Below are 22,204 nucleotides of genomic sequence, written 5' to 3'. Positions count from 1 at the left end.
CATCATCTCATATTTATCTGTATAACTTGAGTAAATCTAATGGTGTAGTAATGCAAAGGTACTGGGAGGTGGGGGGAGTGTTTGGGAGGAGAAAGAAAACCACCTGGGAAGTGCAGTGGTCACTGCACACATCTTTAAAATGTGTATTGTCAGAGTTTTTCATGGGATGCAATTGAAAGGATTTCCATCAATCTTCAAAACATTCATTTACTTCTTTTTTGTTAGGCTTCCAGAAAGAAGAAAGGAAGTGTTTGTAATTCTACAGTCACAGAGAAGTGATCTAATTCAAGACGTTTTAAGCATGCTCATGGCTTTGCAATTATTTACTTCTCAGGCATAAAGAATATCTAAACATAAGAGCTTTGCTGAGTCAATTCCTTAATATACCAAGTGTTTTTTTCATGTATGGCCTGATCACCACTCATAAACCCTTAATAACCCTTTCTGTGGTGGTACTGTACTGGGTCTGACAGGAACGGGATTTTCTTCACAGCAAGCCTGTATGTTGGTGCATTTCAGATTTGTGACTGAAACAGTGCTGGTACACCAGTCTTTCTTTTAGCTGTTGCTTAGCAGTGATTGTAAAGGCTAAAGGCTTTCTCTGTTCTCTCTGCCCACCAGCAAGCAGTCCAGGGGTGGGGACAGGCTGGGAGGGGACACAGCTGGAGCAGCTGACCCAACCTGGGCAAAGAGATATTCCTTACCATATGATGTCATGCTCAGCAATTAAACCTGGGGAGTAAGTTTTCTGAAATGACTGTTGCTTGCAGACTGACAAGGCAGTGGGATGTGCTGAGTGATTGCCTTGATATCACTTGTTCTTTGATTTTGTCTTTTTTCTTTTCTCCTTCCTGTGGTTATTAAGCTGTCTTTATATTGAGCCATGAATTTTTCTTGGTTTTTCTCTTTTCATTTTTTTTCTCATCCCACTGAGGGTGGGAATGAGTAAGTGGCTGGTATGTGCTTAGCTGCTGGTTGGGGTCAGCCTACCAGAGGTAGCCACAAAAATACCTGCTACCTTAGTTTCTAGCATTACTCTTCCTCAAATAAAAATTGTGTCAGACAGGTTGAAGCTAAGTCAGTGAAGCTTAAACTCGAAATGAGATTTTATTTTTTTTTTTTAACAGTTGCAGTAATGAGTCACTGCACATGGTGGAACAAGTGATTTCAGCTTAGACCTTGAAATTGAAATAAGATCACTTCAGCTGATCAGAGAAAGATCAGCTCCAGCCTATTGAGTTAGCTTTTAGGTAAGGCAGTGATGTGCAGTCACTGTTGTTTTATGGCTGTAATTTAAGTCCAGGTTGTAATAGTCTTTCCTACTCTTTATCTATGAGTATTTCTTTTGATGTAAATCTACAGACCTTTCAGGAAACCAGCAGTTTTCATTTTCTTTGGCTGAACTGTGAAGTGCAAGCCTGAGGGCAGAATTTTGGTGGTTGATAGGGTGGATGGAAACTGAGGAAGGCTTCTGAATTGTGCTTCAGGGAAACCTTACAAGTGTTTCTGCAATAACATGAACAGCCCTCATTTGATAAATCCTTGCTGAGTTCAGATAATGATATGGTAGAAATAATTCCACAAGTGTGAGATTGTCATGCAGAGGTACATGATTGCAGAAAGAAATATAAGCTATCATAGGAAATCTTTGTGGTTTGAAAACTAAACTATGGGAGGAAATGCGATAATTGTGCCATGATTGGCATCACTGAGAGCATGTCTTTAACCTTTTCTTCTTCTACTGAAAATTATTTAATGTTTTAGAGTACCCTAGTAGCAGTGACTTCTCTTTTGACAGCGTTCTTGGAATGCTTGAATGGGAGAATGGAAACATTTCAATAAAGCCACAGATTGAAGGTGCTTGAAGCTATTTTGTGAACTCAGGAGTGGCAAAATAGATTTGGGACAATGATATTAGAAATACTAAGTTTAGGAGAGAAAAAACCCTCAAAGGATAAATAAGTGAAAAGATACCACAAGAGATTCAGATAGATATTGCATGTTATAGTGTGTGTGGTAGAGTTTGATAAAGTGTCATGAACTTACTCAGTGTAACTTAGAAGTTTTCTACCAGACCCCATCCATTCCTAAGTAAGATTGATGATGCATGTTTTATCAAATATTACATGTGTGAGTTGGAATTATTTCAGACAGAACTAGTTCATCCAAGTTAGGAAACTGATAATGTGATCTGCAAAGGATTTATAGTGGAACAAGTCTGCTGTTTCCATTCTGCTTTCCAGACTCCCTCTAAAAAATGGTTAGTAACATAGCCTCCAAAATTGGACTTTTCTTATTGAATTGGTACAGATATTTAGTAGATAAACACTTAAGAAAGACAGCTATTCAATGATGTTTGTTTTCAAACTTCCTCCTGTTATTCTTGCTCTGTGAAATGTTACCTATGCCACTAGTCCCATACCTTAGATTTCCCAATTTAGGGGAATTTTGTTTCCACCAAAACATCAGAGCCACCATATCAGCTTTGTACTTTCATTTTACTTCTATGTCCAAAGTAATTTCTCTGTGGGTTATGTTCCCATGCTGTGTACTACAGTCTTGTGATATTAAATTTAACTCCACAGCTGTCTGAAATGGCAACAATGGGGCTTTGAAAAAAGAATGTGTCGATTGAAAATTTTTAGTCAATTCTAGATAAAAGTCTGAATATTTTCATGAGAAATTTGAATAAGACTACTATTTGTTCTCAACTGTTATTCTACCATGGTTAGTTTGATGCAAATAGTATGGTACAAACATGTATTTATGTGGAAATTTGTGTAGGATTGAGTAATTTGTGTTACAGGGAGATGTGATGATCATTTTGTTAATGTAAAATACGTTGAAGTCCATGTCATTCATAGGTCATAATGTGATTTTACTACTTATAATTAAAAGTTGCTCAAGAATATTTAAAGTCTGGCTGTTTTCCAGAAGAAGGATGCTGCTATTTTTCGTTTATTTCCATGAAAAATAATTATTTTTTTTGTTAGAAATAGTCATTTAAGCAATCATTTCTGCTCTCATTTAAGAATTGCAGACTCAAAATGTAGGCAGTAAGAATAATGTTAAAATATACTTTAAAAAATTACTTTTGTTTCCTTGCTTTGTTACTGCAGTGATCAGAATGGAATTCTAACAAAAAAGTGTCAGTCATTAACAAGTTTCTTAAACCTACTGTCCTTCTGCAAGTTTTCCCTCAATTTTATATCTTCTTTGTTTACTTACAGCCTGTATGAAGGGGTTGGCAAGTCTAAATTTAGGTGTCTTAAGTTTCCAAGCTTCACTGTAGTCAATGTATATATCCCCAATGAGTCAGTGGAGCCAGGAGAGCAATTCTTACACTAGGTGGACATACTCTGGCTGGTCAGGTGAGAGACATCTAGCCCCTTATGACTTCTTTATTGACAAAGTCATTACTAACATCACTGTGAAGACTTTCTGCATTTAATTATATTTAAACTTCTAATTTAATCCATAAAAAAAGAGCATAACACAGCCAGAATCAGTGCATGCTGTGTGCCATAGTCTATGAAAGTCTGTACATTTAAAATGTGATTGTTGTGTAGTTACCATTACCAATTACAGGGCAAGACAGAATGTCTCTTAATTAACTTAATAACCCAATAGGTACATTTAGACAGGGCTAATTAGGACTTTCTTGTAATTTGGCCTATGATTAATAGACTGTGAAGACTGTTTCATTTGTATTAAATGCATGGACAGTTACAAGGAAATTAAAATTTGAGCCTTCATTGAATAACTGCTAGAAGACCTCAGGATAGCACAATAGCGAAAGATATAAAGAATTCTTTATAAATTATTATTTATAAATTCTGTCTCTTGTTTGTAAATAATTTGTGTATTAAACCACTACTTTAGACCTGGTGTTTTTTCAGGATCTTTTGCAGCCTCATTACACGTGCATGAATCTCTTGGAAATATCCACAAATGAACTTTTACAAGTTGTTTTTTTTTTTAAACAGTCTACATAACAGTTCCATAAAACTAGTGAATTTAGGAGCATATGAAGATATCTTTACAAATTATGAAGGAGAACAAACTGGTTTGCACAGTTCCAAGGTAAAATCCTTGAAGTAGTTGACTGAAAGAACTTATATCCCCTTGCTGTTCTTCTGCCTTCAATCAAGGCAGAGCCTAATTTGGGGCAATATAATTGGGAAGCAGCAGAAACTGATGTATTCATCTGAGTGCTCTAGTCTGTAGTAACCACGGAAGTTTCCTTTGGCCCCTTTTCAGTGCTCCAGTGCACAGGGAATTAATAATTACTGACTTCTGAACAGCTTCTTCACTTGTTACACAGCTGGGAAGAAGAGACTGTATGGAGTCCACTGATAGAAAAGACAGAAAGATACAGAGTGAAAGGAAGATGTAGCAGTGGAAAGAAGATAGGAGGGAGATTATGGGCAGTGAGCAGTTCATTTGGCAGCATGAATACTCAGTCTCCATGGCTTTTTATTTGTTGTTATAAGGCACGTTGTGCACAGGACAAGAAACTTTCCTTATTTGAATTGTAGAAAACATAGAAATTTAGCTAGAAGTGTGAAAAGTATAATTAATATTTTTAAGAGAATTGTCTTTGGTGTCTTGCATTTCTGTTTTTATGAAGAGTTAAAATTTACCTGATGATTTGTTCATGAAGAAATGTCAGTTTCAATGATCTTGTGCCATATTTGTTCTGCTGTTAATGCAGAGGCGTTGTCAGTGAGACTACTTGGTCTTTTCCCTTTTCTTTTTCTTGTGAAACCTTGCCTACTTAGCACATTGTGAGTCAGATCAGACTGCTGCTAGCTAAAAAGGAATTTTATTTTTGTACCTTGTATGCTTCAGTGTTTCTACTTTAATACATTCACTTTTGTCGTCTTTTTTTAAAAGACATTTCAAATGTGTGAAAGTGTATTTAGAGTGCCGTGTAGTATGTTATTCCTACTGTCTGTGAAGATGTCACCTGAGCAACAGATGACATCATCAAATAAGCTTTTGATCCTTAAATCAGAAGTCAAAGTTAGTTTTGCTAGAGAATGGTGCTAGAATGAGAATACCCTTTAGCTGACATTCCTAATCTGTAATATCTTTTCATTGCCAGAGAAGTATGTGTTTTTACTTAAAATTTAGGAGAGTGCTCACTATGTACAGTTAATGTTGGTGTGAAACTTTGTGCTTTTTTTGTGTGTGTGGCTTGGGTTTGGCTTTATTTTTGTTCTTCTTGCCCCTCCAACCCTTCCACCTCATGGCATAGCCAAGCAACTGAAAGCAGGCAGTTAACATATTTCCATGTAATTGCCAATTTGCTGGGGATGACAAAAGTCTCAAAGGAATATTAAGCTTGAAGAGCATAGGTTGAGAGCTGAGCATATGGATTTGTGCCCCTTGATGAACTGGGTGGCAGAAACTGGTAGAAGGGCAAAGGCAGTGAGGGTCATGGAGCTGTGCTCCTATTTCTGGGATGTCTGGCAGTGTGTGAGGCAGAAGGATATGGAACAAAAGATAACACCTTCAGCATGTGAATGAGAATTTATACAGAGAATATGTCTGAAGCTATTGTTGTTAGAGGGAAAGTGTTCTTTCCACCTTGTCCAGAGTTCAGAAACTCCATGGAAACTGGTAAATTGGAGGCTGCTTCCAAACCTTGCTTGAAGCAGCTTGAGAAGCAAGTTCCTAAGAGTTTCTTTTCTCACCTTTTGCAGTGGAGTACTTGTAATAAAGAGCTTTGTCTTCCTTAAATGGCAGACTTTGTAGCCTGAGTTGCCTTTGTGTTCATTTTAACTTGAATTTACTTTTAATGTGAATTTCTGAGAGTGCTTGAGGCAAGTTAGTTTTGGGCTTATTACACAAATAAGTTTTTTTTTTTTTTCCTGAACTTTGCACTCTTTAAGTTTATGAGGATTTCAACAATGTTATATATTTTTTTCTTTTTTTACTTTAGGTCTATGTGATTGGTGCAACACATTCATTATTCCAGACAAAAGTAGCCTTTATCTACAGTTCTTCAAAATTTTCTAACTGCTGTCTCAGAATAGTGCTGATTATTCTCTGGGACAGCACAGAGAATAATCTATATTCTCTATATCACTCAGGTCTTCTTATCAATATAGCAGTAGGTGTGAAAAGTGGTCCTTTTTAATAAAATCTAATTTCACGTCACCTTGATCTTTAGATCTATTTTTGCTACATCTCAGAAAAGGTAAGGAATCCTGTTATCAGTTTTATTTTATTAGATGCATTTCTTTTTGAAGACCATTTCTTTGTGCTACAAGCAAGTTAGTTATGGCAACAATCAAGGAGCATTTGTCTTGCAATGATATGTAGGCATTGTAAAATTTGTCATTTTTCTTTATTACCTTTTTCAGTACTATGTTAAGATTGCAATGTATTACTAATTTAAGACAAAAATAATTTTCAAACGATGATTCTGAGAAATTATTTAAATTGCAAGTTAGATGTAACAGATTGGTACTTTTCCTTTGGTAATAGAATCTTCTGCAGTGGAATTACTACAGCTATTGTGGTCCATTAAAAGCACTAGATTACAGCTTTCCATTGTCACTAATTCTACATTTTTGCAGGGGAAAGAATAAAGGTTTGCTGTTAGTGTTGCCAAGCAACTAAAATATGAATTACTCCAATTTCTGAATTTTTCTTGTAAGATGTATATCAGAGGGTTTCTCCTACCTTGGTAAGAGGCAGTCTAGATGAAGTTACACTCCATAGCTTCAACAATTCTAAGATTAGTAAGTAGCTTAATTTCTCCCTGTGGAGTAACAGTTCAAAACCAAAGACACCCAGGGTTTTTAATTTCACTGTGGATAAGTATCAAAAATGACATCACAGAAGATTGTCTTCACAAGACATGAGAGTTGGCAGATTTTCTCCTTTTTGTGTACAAAGAGAACTTGCTGTGCCTTATTAATCCTGTGTGCAGTTATTCGTGTTTGCTGCTATTTGGTATACTTCCTCTGAAGTATCTTTTCCCAATTGATGGTAATGCTAAGTAACTACTAGCATTTGAAATTTTTTTTATGAAATGAAAGTGTGTGGAACAGATGAAGTGGGGATAGACTTAAGTGTGTGTAAATTGTGTTAAGGTTTATGCTTGGGGGGTAGGTGAAGAGAGGATATATGTTCTGAATAACTTAACTTAGTTTTTTGGGGTTTTTTTTAAGTTTAATTTTGTTTATTTATTTGTTTATTTTTATTTTGTTCTCATTTTGTTGTAAATTCGTGTAATATTTTTATTTCTGTGGAGCTTTTTCATTTTGCAGCATCAGCCACAGATCCCCTGTAGAGCCACATGGGTTTCAGGGTCAGCCCACCTGCCCTGAGTCATTCATTTCCTCTCAGAGCACATGCACAGAACAAAGCCACAGCTTCTTTCTGGATTCCTAATGTGTTTTATGCCTAGGAAGCCAGAAAGAACCCCAGCAGCAAGAGTGGAGAGTGTTTCTTTTTCTGCAGCCCTGCACAGCCGAGATGCAGAACAGCAGTTGGATAGTACCAATGCCTGGCATAGAAGATGCTTTCCTGTTGACATTGGCATGTCTGCAACAGTGGAATAAAATATTTGTTTATTTCTATACTATAGTATTTATGAGGACTTGCTTTAAAAACTGCCTACCTGTTTGATCAGACCTTGGTTCCCAGATATGAATAAATATTTGAACCAGACAATTGTTCTATGTCTGGATGAGATGAAAAATTCGCAAACTTTCCTGGCACTCTGGTTTCCAGTGAGAAGAAATTTGGACGTACTGGTCAGAGAAAAGTTACTTTCCACTCTGAAGAGGTGCTGGTTCTAAGTGGTTAAATAGACAGTATTACTGTTTGGGGTAAATTTGAACTGGTAGCAAGGACTGGCTTTTTTAACCTGTGTTCCAGTGGATGAGAGACTGTGTAGGCTGAAAACACTTCAGATATGAGCAAGTCATAGGACAAAGCTAGTAGAAGTTTGAGGAGTTCAGTGTTCCAGCTGTTCTCTTCAAATTTGAAAACAAACCTTTCCTTCATAAATGCTCATTTTTTTTGGTAAATACAGGATTAGTTTAGGTGCAATATATCACTGATTTTTTTGTTTTCGTTTGATTTTTTAAAGGAGTTGATGACCAAGCTGATAACGGAGACACCTGACCAGCCAATCCCATTTCTAATTGATCATCTTCAGTCCAAGCAGGGAAACCGTGGTCAGCTTCAGAGGACATTGTCTGGCTCTGCTGCCCTCTGGGCAGAGAGTGAAACATCAGGTAGGTTATGTTTTGTGGGCTGGAAAGGGCTGGTCTCCAGTATAATCTTCCCACACTTATGTCCATGATTTCCTGGATGCACATGCACCTACTTAACAGGTACTGCTCTGTGCTTTTGAGCATGCAGAATAAATCCTGTTTGTCCATCAGATACTGAATTTAACATACATTGCCATCTGTCAGCTCAGCCTATGTATATATCATGTGAGTATGGATCAGAGCTGCAGAATGCAAACAGTCCCAGTCTCAATGAGAGGTTCCCTTGCTTTCCTCTTTCTTTGTTTTCTTTTTCCCTCCTGTGGTGTATTAGTGCCTGGGATTAACCTCTATTGAGGTATTTTCTTTAATATGACATATTTTTATATACCTATCATCCCAGCCCTTAATGAGGAGATGCTATGCTTTATAACTCCAGTGTGAGTAATTTATGGCTGTAAATCTTCAGAAGTATTAAAAGAATATTCTGAAATAATATCTGCTCTGATTGTAAAGTAGAAGTCTTGGTTTTCAAATTCTGGTACAAGCTGCTGTTACAATATTAGTTTTGTGTTTAAAAATTGGCTAATTATCTGTTTCAGACTATAGAGCTTAAATATTTCCTGATAGCCAAAGTGTTAATTTACTAACAAGTCAACTGTTTATATCAAATACACAGTTTTAACATAACCAGTAAAACATGGACTTAACATGGACATTAAGGACTTCTTCACAGCAAAAAATAGACTTTTAAAAAGAAAAACATATTAATTTCTAGGTTTTGATATTTAAAAAGTGAAATAAATTTATTAAATATAAAAGAAATCAGAAATAGGAGGAAAAAAAAGAGCTATCTTTAATTTGGATTGATACACCTTTGGTTTTTTTGATTAATTATTTGTTAAGTCTCTGAAAAAATGACCCTACAAATGTTATGATTATCTAATTTGTTTCTTTTGACAGAAAATAAAGGAACAAGAAGAGATTTTAGAAATTATGATAAACCTTGGCAGGTAAATGCAAAAAAGCCTAAAAAGTCAAAGAGCGACCTCGCTGTGTCCAACATTTCTCCACCATCACCAGAGTCCAAGTCATGTAAGAAAGCTTCACTACGTTAATCATTTGTGCATACTTTCTAACCTATACTATGTTTTTTGTTTGAATAAGGTTTAAAATGGAAAACAAACTGTGAGCAGATGAAATGTCTATATATATGTTAGAAGAGTTTGATTCTAGCCTTAAGCTCGCTTGAATTATGAATATTTTATAATGCCCTATGTTGCCATCTGTAGGTAGAAAGGAATTCTGGATAGATTGATTAAAAACAGATTAATATCTGGGTGTTGTGCACTATTTTGTGTTTGGATACAGGTTATGGTTTGATGTTTTAGTTTTCATTGTCATTTTGCTCATGAAAATCTATTCTGTTGATATTGGTCTTAATAGATTTATTTTCTGTGTGTGTCAGGCAATTTAAAACTATGAATTATGAACAGATACAGTTCAAGGTATGGAAGTAGTGTCAGCAGAAAAGGTGTTCTGTTCTGAGAGTTGCTGAAGGAATCTAAATGCACACTGAAAGAAAAGGCAGAGTAGAAATAGAGTGGCTGAAGAGAATATTGTCAACTATCTGTAAAAAATTAGTGAAAATGACGACAACAAGCCTTAATGAAATATGATTCCTATGTACTGGGTATTGGAGAAATCTAATGTTTTAAGCTTGATTCTTAATTTTGGGGTTTTTTCACAAATAAATATATCTACAATATCCATATATATAAATATAGTTACATATCCAGGGAATTGTTTGTACAAGATTTTTCTCCAAAGTAAACTGAAAAATTATATTTTGTTCTGTTGACTCTTGTAGATTTTTGATATTTTTGTAATAGCCAAATCTTTATAACTCTGAGTATGACTAGGTGTATCAGGTGAGAACAGAGATGTAGTATGCTGCATTAGAAGATTTGTTGTTTTTCCTCTAAAAGCAGGATGGGAAAGTCTAGACTTCAAAGGAGTCAAAGGAAAATTGCCCAGTGACCTCACTAAGTCAAAATACTACACACAATGGGTAAAGTAAATCATGATAAATTTATGCAATAGAAATACTTTTGAGTGATTAATAGTCTTGTATGGTTATGAAGAATTCTTTACTGAGAATAAATAACTGCCACAAGTAAAAAAAAAGCTGTTAAAAATAGCTGTGTCCCATTGTACAGAATTTTGTCAGGATTTTTTTTTTCTAGAAATGGAGCATTTGTCTCTGTTTCTTCTTCATGAAGCACATTCCCTGCTTCAAAAACACTCAAATTTGATCACCAGTTCCACTGTACCTCTCAATGGGCACATGAATTTTTAAGTCTGTGTAAAAGAAGCATATGAATTTTAATTTATTTTCAAGAAGAAATAAAGATATTCAAATAAATGCTCATAGTCACTCAATCTGTGTCTAATTTAACAGATTTGCTGGATAACAGCAATTTATGGAGATCCATTGTTAGAATCAGTGGCCAAAAGGTATTGTGAGCTGTTCCTGTCATCATGCTGTGTTCCCTCCTTCTGCCCTGTGCTTGCTTTTCAGGCTCTGTGGTATGCATCAAATAATTTTCATGCCTACTGCTAAAGATCTCAAGTTCTCTGTCTTTATCCCAGATAGAGGGGTGACATCACATCACTCCCCTCAAATGTGTACCTACTGCAAGTTCTGTGCTTGTTGGTTCTTAGGTTGCCCCATTAGAGAGATAAAGAGGAGGCTGGGCATTCTAAACTATCAGGTCTCATGTCAAGCAAGGAAATATTTTATACATCCATAAGACAACTGGGGTCAAGGATCTGTCCTTGTGGGCTGAAGGGCACTTAATAATACTCTTCAGCTGGTGAGACTCACTCTCAAGCTATTCAAGTCTAGAATCAGTGTGTGGGAGTGCAGCTTTGCCTACAAAGGAGGTAGAATTAGAGTGTGCTTAGTGCAGCTGGACATTTATAAATACCTGGTACTATATGAGATTGATTCTAAGTGTGCTGAAAGAGGAGACCAATATCATTGCAAGGCCATTCTGTCATCATTGAGAGGTCATAATGATTGTGGGATGTTCCTAATGATTAGAAAAATGCAAATATCTCATTTATTTTAAGGAAGGGCAGTCTGATCAGTCTAACCTCACTTTCTGCAAGGATTATTGAGCAAACTTTCCTGGAAGGTGTTCCTAGCCACAAGGAGGAAAATGTGGTTTGGAACATCAAGCGTGGATTTATGAGACCACACATATCTGATCAGATCAACACAGTTGCCCTCTTTGGTGAAATGATTGGCCCTGTAACCAAAGAAAGAGCAATGGATGTTTCATACCATGACTTTAGCAAAACCTTTGTCATTTTCCTGTAGTATCCTTATAACTCAGTTGGTAAGATATGGACTCAATAAGTGGACAAGATGATGTATGGAAAGTTGACTTGACTGGTGGATTCAAGAGATTATGACTAGCAGTACAAAGTCCAGTTGGAAAGTCTATCTTTAATGGCATGCTCAAGGGACTGGTACTGAAATTGATGCCATTTAAAAGAATTTCCTAATGCCTTGGATGATGAGATAGAATTTCTCTTAGGTTTGTAGGTGACACCAGATTGTGAAAAGTGGTTGGTATTCTGCATAGTAGGAGTGCTATTCAGAGGGATAGGTCCAGAGAATGGACTGAGAGAAACCTCTTGGAGTTCAACACAGGCAATTCAAAATCCTCCATCTTGGATGGAATAACCCTGAGCAATAATGTAAACTGGGGTATGTGTATCTAGAAAGTAGCTTTGCAGAAAAAGATGTGGGATGATGGACAAGGACTTAGAATACGAAGCCGCTGTGGCTGTGTGCTCATGCACTGCTGAAGGTGACCTGCATACCAGGCTGCAGTAGCAAGAGTTTGAGGTGGCATCTGGAGTACCTTGTGAAAAACAGTGGTGTACTGGAGCAAGTCCTGTGGAGGTCCACCAGGATGATAACAGGGTTGGAGAATGTGATGGACAAGAAAAAGTGAAAGAAATTGGTTTGGTCATACTGAAGAGATGAAAGCTCAGGGAAGATTTCATTATTACCATCAACTAGTGTGAGGATGGATGAGAAGGCATAGTTAGATATGTCTTCTCAAGAGTGCTTAGTGAAAGGACAAGAGGAAACAAAAATTATACTGCAAGGGTAGTGAAACACTGCAACAGGCTGTCCAGAGAGGTTGTGGAATCACCACAGGGTATATTTGAAACTGAACTGAGTAGTCTGAGTAACCTGCTCTTAGCGGACCAGTCTAGGGCACCAGGTTGGGCTAGAAGACTTCCAGAGGTCCTTTCCAGCCTAATTATCCTCTGCTTCCATGCTTTGCTGTTTATGCACTTCCATTTTTTCCCATAACACTGATTTATTTAAACCTTAATTAATCCTGTTGTTTTCATTACTTACACCTGTAGTTAGTTGTCTGCAACTTCTTGAAAATACTTTGTGTATTTGAACTACGTTGAAATCAGAGAAGTTGATTTCAGACATGTGCCTTTTTACCATATCTTGCTTCTCTTATTTTCTGCCAAATAGATTAATATTCTTATATTAATCTATATATGTAGATATAATCAGTATATCTATGGATTAATATTCTAAATGTTCTTTTGACATTTCTTTCTTTCTGGTTTATGCCAGAATCAGAGGGTACCATGTACCCCTTCAACTACACAGATTAGCAAGCGTGTTTAGAAGGAATTCTGTCCAAATGTGCACACCGTATTACTTGTTTTGTGTCTTCAGCATCTACCTCTTGGACTTTCTTTTCTCCCAAAGCATCTCCAAAGAGGTAGTAAGGACTCATCTGAGAAACAGAGAGTTTTGGACCAGTTGAGACTTAAAGATTTACTCTCAGATTTGTGTTTAAAAGAAAAGAACAAATACCCACATGAAGAATCTAAAAAGCATCTCCCCCAGATTGCCAAAACAAACCCAAAATTTAATGGAATCTATCATCTCTATTATGTTCTAGGTCAGAGTTTTTTGTCTTGTGACTGTCTACTTCAAATTATACAGAACTTGTACATTTATTCAGAACTGTTACTTCATAGGAATCTTTGGGAACATAAGGGTATTTGATTTATTTAATTAGGAAATTTTTTTTTCCTTTAGGAGAATGATGTTGACTGCAGTGTGCATGCTATTCCTGCACAAATGTCTCTTCCTTACGCTTTCAACTTTTTTACTAGAAGGATACCTCCACTCCCTCCTGCCTGTTATGGTCTCAGGTGCACCTGAAATGCACAAACAAGTGTTAATGTCTGAGCCACCTGACCACTTGTTTGGTGTGTGCAAAACCAGAGTTAAGCAGAAGCTGTTGCTATTGTCTGGAAGGAAGAAGCCTGGAGCTAGGGGTGTTTGTGTGTATATTAATGAAATGTTTAAATGATCACATTCTGGAGGTTTCGAACTAGGTTGTAAAACAGACATTTTGTTTCCCAGCTAGCTACTGGTTGATCTCTTCACCACCTCCATATTAAATCAGATCACAGATGATCCTTTCATGCTGCTTCAGTTCAGCATTCTCACCACATCCCATATGCATGTACAATGTTGCATGCTTCTTGTTGCTCTCAGTCAGTCTAGGACTGTAAGCCATCCTTCTTTTAGCCTTTTATGCAGATACTATGTAAACCAGTTTGGATTTGTTATCAAAGAACTCAAATCTGAATTCTATTACAGGATTTAAATGCATGAGTAATTTTATGCTCGATTATATTATACATATTTTTGTTTTTTGAAATGTAAGATGGTCACACATTAATGAAATGTTGGATTTAATGAGCAACTGGTCTGATTCTGACTGCAGATCATGCATTGAAAAGACTTGTATGGGTAGATAAAACAGTACTGATCTTGTACCATCATCCAGTAGATAATAAAGGTGTGCTGATTTGTGGCAGAATTCATAACACAATTATGAATGAATCTAATGTGCATTTATAGCCAGGGCACACCACCAGAAAATCAGAAATACTGACAGGTGTGTTTGTTCAGTCTCCTCAGATTAGATGATGAAATCTCAGCTCTATAGAGTAAACTACATCTTTCAATACAAATGCTACAATGTAGATGCAATAAAAATCTTCTGAATTGTAGGCATATTATTTCAAGAGGAAGTGTTATATAGTATATAATGCTATAATAAATCTACCAAATAACAGAAATGATGTTGAGGTGGGTAATGTGGTAAGAGATTTGAAATTACTGGTATGATTTTGTGGAATGAGTGAGTGTAATGAAAGGTGAAGGTCAGAGTATAGTGAAAGGATTTTGCTAAGTGTGTAGTGACACATGCACATAAATGATTAATGATGGACTTCATGCATACAGAGGAGGATCATGTATTTGAAAAGATTCCTAAGAAGGGTCATATGGTGTTTGTACAGTCCTGGATGCTTCCAATGAAGCTATTCATTTGAAAATTACAGTGCTTGTTGATCCTACAGCTGAGAAGATACAAGTTTATATTTTGAAAAAATCTGTCAGCAAGAAGAAAATGAAAGAAAAAACACATTCCACATGATGCCAGTAAATATGTATTGTTTTAGTATCCATTCATTACTTGAAAGACTAGGTAAGTAGGAAGAACTGTGTCTTCTCTAGAAGTAATAAAAATTTCAGTCATTTCTAATTCTGTTTAACTTCCCCCTCTGTTTTGATTCCTCAGAATGAGCCAAATCATTGTATTGAAACATTGAAACAAATTGTATTGAAACACAGAAATAATTCATTACAATATATCTATTTTAGTATCTTTTCACTGAAGTACAGAATGGTACAGTAAAACACAGCTGACTGTACACCAGCATGCAAAGCAAATTTCCACCATGATTTTGGCTCATTTCCCATTATCTGTCTAGTGAGCTGCAGTCCAAGCTTACTGTGTTGAGACATTTCTCTGAAATTAGCAACCAGGTCACTGTCTTGAGCAAGTGTCTTTACTTTTCAAGAACAAGACTCTTGAGACTTTATTTTTTCCTGATGTGAATTGATCCATATACTTGGCAGTTGTTGATCCTGGAAGCTCCACAGCTGTCAAGTAAATCTTACATTTGTTTCATCCAGCTTCTGTTCCATGACAAAATTTGCTTCAAAAGTATGGTTTCTCAAAAATCCTTTTTTATTTTGAAAAATGTGTTTTGTTTCAAACTGACATGGAATCAAATTCTAGCTTGTGGAAATTTTCTCCAACCTGGAAGCTCCAACATTTGGTCATCTTTTTATATTGTTATATATTAAATTGTTGTTTGTTTGCATTCTGGTGGTGTGAGGGTGTGGATTTTTTTTTGGTGGCAAGTTCAGTATAAAGACAGAAAGAAAAGTCTGTCATACTGCTAGTGAGTGATGCTCTAGAATATAGTGTTGGCATACAGAAGGATGTTGGTAAGATGACTCCAAAAGGCCTCAAAAGGAGCATGTGATCTTAGTGTAAAACAGAGGTCGGTAAAAATAGAGAGGACTCTTTTTAGAATTTCCTTAATAGTTTATTAGAAATTTATATTTCCAGTTAGTAATAGTTGTGAAAAAATGCTAGGTGGAATATTTTGTTTTCTGTAAATAAGAAAAAAAAAGGATGAGAAATGCTGAAGCTGTGCTGTTTAATTTGTATATGCTACAGTCTGAATGGAGTCAGTTTTTGTTACACTAGAATTTATATAGCTTTTAATTGACTTAGCAGTTCTTAAACCAGGGAATTATAAAATAGCATTTGAAATTTATAAGTATCAACAAACATTACAAGCTTCTCATCTGAGTAGAGACTACTCATAATTTAATACCTTAAAGCCTGTATGTATTTGCTGGGAACCATTTTATCTCATTATTTCCATTGTCCTGAGAAGGAAATACATTACTTGCCTTTTTTGAGCACAGAGCAGAACAAGACTGTGACACTCTCACTTGCTTCCCTCTTTCCTTCTCCTTATTGAGGATTCTTGTGTCCCTTTCCTTCTATACTTATCTCCGTAGGTATTTTTTAATGTCTCTTTTACCTTCTGTCTTTGGGAATGTCTGTAATTTCAGTCTAATATATTAAGTTCTCTAATAGCCAGGTTCCTGAGTGGGTGTTACAGATGAGGATATACTCTGTGTTGTCAGACTCTGTATAGATGTCTGTTCTGAAGATGAGTTGGTTTATGTCTACAGGAGGTACAATCATGTTATTTGTGAAAGAACGACTTCAACCTAACTTTGTCCCATTTCTTTACCTGGAAAAGATGACTATTGACTTACATCCACAAAGGAAAGCTGAAGTTGATCCAAAGTGGAGCAGATTGTATGTTCACACAGAGGGAAGTCAGCATTAAGGCAGATTTCAATACCAAGTTATTTAACACATTTTGTAATAGCTACCAGACTTGATGCCTGAGCATGTTTTCCCCATACCATCATAAAAGCACTCTGAATTTCCAAATTATCATGAAACCACCTTTTTAGCACAATCTGTAGGAGTCTGTAAGTTGTCTTCTTAGCATGTAGTGAAATTGATGTTTGTAAGTATAGATTACTTGACAGTTGTCAAAATAGTAAACAAAAATTTTGACGCTGGCCAGGATATATTGGATATTTTAGGCTTTTCTTTGAAGTGGTTTTTAAGTGAATGGTCAGCAAGTGGTAAATCATGGTTGGTAAAAATTCAACTAGTCCTTTCTGGTGAAAAGGTGGACTGGACATCATCATCTTCACAGTAGCATACTATTGCTGTCTCCAATGGAGACAGCCCAACAGTTGAATTTTGTGGCAAAAGCAGCAGCTCACTTACTTCTGAACACTGGCAAAAAGAACATTTTAAGCTGAAGTTCTAGAAACAGCATTGTATTTGTTTTCATTTCTACAGATTGCTCAAAATGTTCATGTTGTTCAAAGAAGTTACTTTCATTGTGCATCCTACATATCTCAGACGCTTCTTTTCGTTTTAGGTAAACTTAGCTCAGCAGTTGAGATACTGTCATTTTAAAATTAAAGGCTTTGGTAATAGATAATGAGCAACAGATTGTAAGCTCAGGTCTGTGCTTCCCAAAGGCTGAGTTTGTTTAAGTAGTGAAATGAAGATTGGAGGCTGTAACATGAATGATAAGGACTTACTTTGCTTTACTGCTTTTTTATGAACTGTGTTATCTACACTTTATGATTTTTGAAAAAGAAAAAGGTTGTTTTAAAAGCTGTATCTAAAATATTGTTTTCCTTCTTAGTAAAATAACTAGCAAAGCTAAAAGTACCAGTCACTCATTTTTGTTTTGAATTCTTTTTCTTATTGACCCCTAGGCCACACAATTCTATTTTGTTGTGAATGAAATGCCATCGTGCAATAGTTTAAATACATTTTTTTATTGCATTAGTTTTAATATTTTCAATTAATAATGTTAATTATCTTGTTTAACAATTAATTCAATTGCAAGAATAATTCAGGTATGCATTTGTTCTTAGATGCTTTTACTTTGCATTGACCAAAGAAAATATTTCCAGCAGTTAAAATAAAAGGATAGTTAAGCAATTTCCACCCAACATACTTGAGCTTGTAAACTCACTGTGCAGATTTTTTTCTACTGTAGGAGTCTGAACTGCCACATCTAAACTTCATTTATATATCTGTGTATATTTAGTGCCAAGGTCAATAGAGCATCCTAAGTGGGATTGGAAGACAAAACCGGAGAACCATGATTTTGATGAACTAAATCATATTCTTCAAGAGAGCAAAAAGCTTGGAAAAGCCCTTGAGAATCTGTCTCGCAGTAAGTTGATTGATTTGAGTTTTTTAATGTAACCATTCAGCCTGAATTGTAATTTGGAAGTATCTATCAGGAAGGTAGTCTTCTATTCAATGAAGACCAAGGTCATTGACATGAGCAGTTATATTCCTATCGATAAGGTTTGCAGATTGTTTGAGATACTTCAGCAGCTCTCCTGGAAACTGAAACTACTACCCCTGCACCATTTTTTATTTTTTTTTAACATTAGTTTTCTACCCGTTTATTGAGCTGAATTAGCTCATAAAGAGATCAACACAAGAGGCTGGTTTAATGAAAATGATGGGAATATGCAGCTGGGAGATTGCTCTTTTTTGTGGTAGTTAAATGGGATTAATCTTTGTAAAACTTTAACCTTATTGATGGAGTTCAGACCCGTTATTGGAAAACATTTGGCTGTTTTGTATCCTTGATTTGTTTGACCTTCTAGTTCTCAAAAGAAATTAAAATATTTTAAAGCATCAGAAACATGAAATACTCTTATTTCATAATAAACCCCATGTATTGTCCCTTAAATACTTGTATAATTGATGTCTTAGAGGCTTACTGGAGATGAACAGGAATAGCTGCTCTTTTTTTTTTCTTTTGCTTTCTTTCCTGCAGAAGAGGATTCTGAAATACATTTATGGGAGCAAATACTGCTAACAGTTTTTATAGTATGAAGTTATCACAAGTACTCTTTGTTATGCTACATGAAAACTCGGTGTGGCATGGTCTGGGAGATACTTTTGTGAGAAACGTTTATTTCTTCTCTCAGTAAATTTTATCCCTGGCAGTTCCTGATTCAGTGGAGAATTTACAGGTAGAGAGGTCAGAGACAGAGCTGAATGAGGAAGGGAAGATTTGTTTTGCAAGAAATTTTGAGATTCAGCATTTTTCCAAATTGCGCCAATACCCAAAACTGGTTTTCCCAAGTCACACTCTCCCAAAATGTTTTAGGCTGATCACTACAATTATATTCTGAGAAATTTTCATACTTCTAGTATAGTAGTATAGTTACAGAGCTTTTTTGAAATACTTTTCTAGTAAATTAAAAATAAAAATTTCTGCCTGTAAGGAGCTAAATCGGCTCTGGTCAGCATCTGATTTGCAGCCTCACTATTCCCTGACTGTGATGGATCTGAGTGTCGTTTTCAAGCTTTTCTCCTTCAGAGACTTGTAGCCAAGCTATGCAAAGATACAGAAACAATATTTTGGATTTCAGAAAGGGGTATTTATCCACTCTTTTGAGACACAAACCAATCATATGTGAGAGTTCAATAATCAATGCCTAAATCCTTTCTTTAATCCTACATCTCTGTCTCTACACAGAACTATACTTACACTTCCTTATACCTAGAATAGATTTTGCAGTATTCTGTGCATCTCCTTGCCCCACAGTTTTCTAACTGGAGTGTAAAACTCTGCAGCTCTTCTAGTCCTACACTTGGACTGGGAAAATGTACCTGGTCACCATTGTTGGAGCCTGTTTTTAATAGTTATTTCACAAATGAAACATTCTTCACTGTTTCTTGCTAGTACTTGATGCTTTCTGGTGGTTTCTCGAGATAATACAGAATTTGAATCTCATACCCTAGAGTGCTTTAAATCACTCTCAGCCTGATAATGAGTTCACTTTCATGAATGTGCTCTCTATTTCTTCACCCAGATCATTAATGGAAATATTGTCAGACCTCTTCATGATCCCATTTCAGATCTGACAACCAGCCTTTGAAAGCTACTCAGTAAGTGTTTTTCTTCCCACCAGATGTTTTTTCTACCTTGCAGTGTTTTCACGCAGATTTAATTCCCAAACTTTTTTTACTGAAGTAACATTTAGGATCGTAAACAGTCTTGTATTTTGCATCTACTTCTTCTTCTTACCCACTAGGCAACTTTCCCAGTTGAGAATGCAATTAGACTAATTTGATGTGATTCATTCTTGATAAATTCATGTCAGCTCGTTCTTATCGCCTTTCTATTCCATTAGATGTTGATACATTATTTATTTAACACTTTTGTCTATGATTCTTGCTGTTGTCTGATTTAGACTTGGTGGTTTGTAGTTCCCCACATCTTCCCTTTTTCTTTTTCAAACATATGTATTTGCCCTTTTCTGTCCTTTCTGTTCCTGAAAGACAGTTGCTAATGGATTAGAGATTTCTTCAGTTAGTTAAATGCTCTACAGTGAATTTCACAAGAGTCTGCTAACTTGAATGTGTCTAAATCACCAGCATATCTTTCAGCTTCCCTTGTCTGGCTTGCAGTTTTTCCTCTTAAAACCACTACTGTTAAGCATCTGGCTGCAGTTGATTTTTTTATTTTTTGGTAAAGACTGAAGCAGGGAAAGTATTGGACACTGGGAATTCTTTACATCATCTCTTATATGCTTTCCTTCTCTTTGATATAATAGTTCTGTATATTAATTTGTTCTCATTTTCTATATATTTATAGTATCTTTTCTTATGGCCTTTTATATTCTTTTTTAGGTGTTCTGCACTTTAACCTCTTTTTCTTGTTGGTATCACTTAAACACTTGCATCAGATTAATTCCAAGCTGTATGTCCTTGTTTCCACGTTTTGTACTTCTTATTTTTGTTTCAAGAAATAAAAAATCTTTGCTATTATTTTTTATATTTCAGCATGATATTAAAAAAATCAAAATTAAAAATGTGAAAATTTTATAAATAGAAAAAGGTAAAATTTTGAAAACAAATTAGTTTTATTGTTCTTACAGAGATAGAATGTAGTTTGCAGATAGGAAATATCTTAAGGAGGCTTCAATGAATAGAAGGTTTAGGTCTTTAAAATATAAGGTGCATGAAACTCATTCTTTGCTGTACCCAAACAAGCATCCCATGTGGTCAGTTTTAAAAAAGCCATAACAAGATCCCATGTCTACCTCTCCTGATTCTTGTTTCAGACTGCCTAGTTAATGCTTTTGTTTCTACCAGCATTCCATGAATTTAATGCTGCATTTGATATTAATCTTATTTTGAAGTGGTGTGGGACATACACTGGGCTCAATAGCTGAGTACACAAATGATAAAAATGTACTATTAATGGCTTTTTACAGCAACCTCTCTTTTTTCCTTCAGTATTTTAGCAGCAAAGAGTGACACATGAAATGAAGTGTTTGAAGTTAAATGAATTTTCCATCAAGTCCTGGAATTTGTTTACATTTTAAAGATAAGTTTTGGATCTTTTAGCAAGTTTCCATGACTTTGTTGCCTGTTAGGCAGTTGACATAGCCTGTGAATTAAATTCTAGTTTCTACTGCTTCATTTGATAAGCAGTCTAGATACCTGCTTTGAGACAAACTTGTGCTCTTCATACAAAATTAGAGCTGCCTGTAAGATTTGGAAGGTGAGGCTTGGGCACTTAGATGTCTGATCTCTTCTATATTCAATTTTAGTGATTAAAACTGAACTTGTTTTTATTTGGATCCTTTCTCCCAACTGCCATCAAGAGTGAATAATTCTGTGCTTTAGTAGGCCCAAGAAACCAACAAGTGACTTCACACTCAGAGGTTAAAGTATCTGAGGAGTTTTGAGAGTCTGGAGAAGATTATTGTTGTAATTATCATCCAAGTGTGGTGGAGCTTGCTGATTTAAGTATACCATTTTTTGGAGGCTTACCCACAGGGGAGAGCTGGATTATGTTTGCTCCTTCAATCAGCTGTATGTCACTGAACTGGATTTGGAACTATCAAGTCATATATTTAGGGAACATTTGGTTTATAAAGCAACTTACAGGAATATACTGCATTTCCCTTGTGCATGTTTAATTTTCTTTTCTTACAAGGTCTCCTGCCTTTATTGCTGTCATCCTTCTTCCTGTGCTGACATTAAGGAAGAAGAGCTCCATCCTGTTTCAGATGTATGTTCTTGTATTTCACTTTCTGGCCTGTTTGCCTTTAAACAGAATTAAAATCTGTATGCATAGCTAAGGATCTTGCTAATGAATATGCTTTTGTCTTTCCCTCATTTCCTGAGGATGGAAAAATAGATAACAAGGTTTGAAAAACAGTGAATTATGAGAGTAGGGGAAAATTGAGGACTAAATCAAAGAGATCATGCTACAATTAGGTGTGAAGTCTGCATACTTGAGGAACAACTTGCATCTTCTGTATGAACAGTTAAGGATTAGTGTGTATATTCAAAATATGTGCATATTGAAGGTGCTGGTAACTGCATTTGATG

At 35.8% G+C, this 22,204-nt stretch overlaps 1 protein-coding gene across 2 annotated transcripts in view; it reads left to right on the top strand.

The window, feature by feature from the left end:
* C2H8orf34 (chromosome 2 C8orf34 homolog) overlaps nucleotides 1–22,204 on the top strand; it is a 148,145-nt gene that overhangs the window by 15,780 nt on the left and 110,161 nt on the right. For both annotated transcript variants that reach the window (XM_056484324.1, XM_056484323.1), the window contains exons 2-4: nucleotides 8,111–8,258; nucleotides 9,198–9,329; nucleotides 17,880–18,008. In XM_056484324.1, the coding sequence (XP_056340299.1) occupies nucleotides 8,111–8,258; nucleotides 9,198–9,329; nucleotides 17,880–18,008 (409 nt within the window). The remainder of the gene's footprint in view (nucleotides 1–8,110; nucleotides 8,259–9,197; nucleotides 9,330–17,879; nucleotides 18,009–22,204) is intronic.

The sequence above is a fragment of the Oenanthe melanoleuca genome, chromosome 2 (genome assembly GCF_029582105.1).
Source record: "Oenanthe melanoleuca isolate GR-GAL-2019-014 chromosome 2, OMel1.0, whole genome shotgun sequence".
Taxonomy (NCBI): Eukaryota; Metazoa; Chordata; class Aves; order Passeriformes; family Muscicapidae; genus Oenanthe; species Oenanthe melanoleuca.
This window is presented reverse-complemented; position numbering and strand designations above follow the sequence as displayed.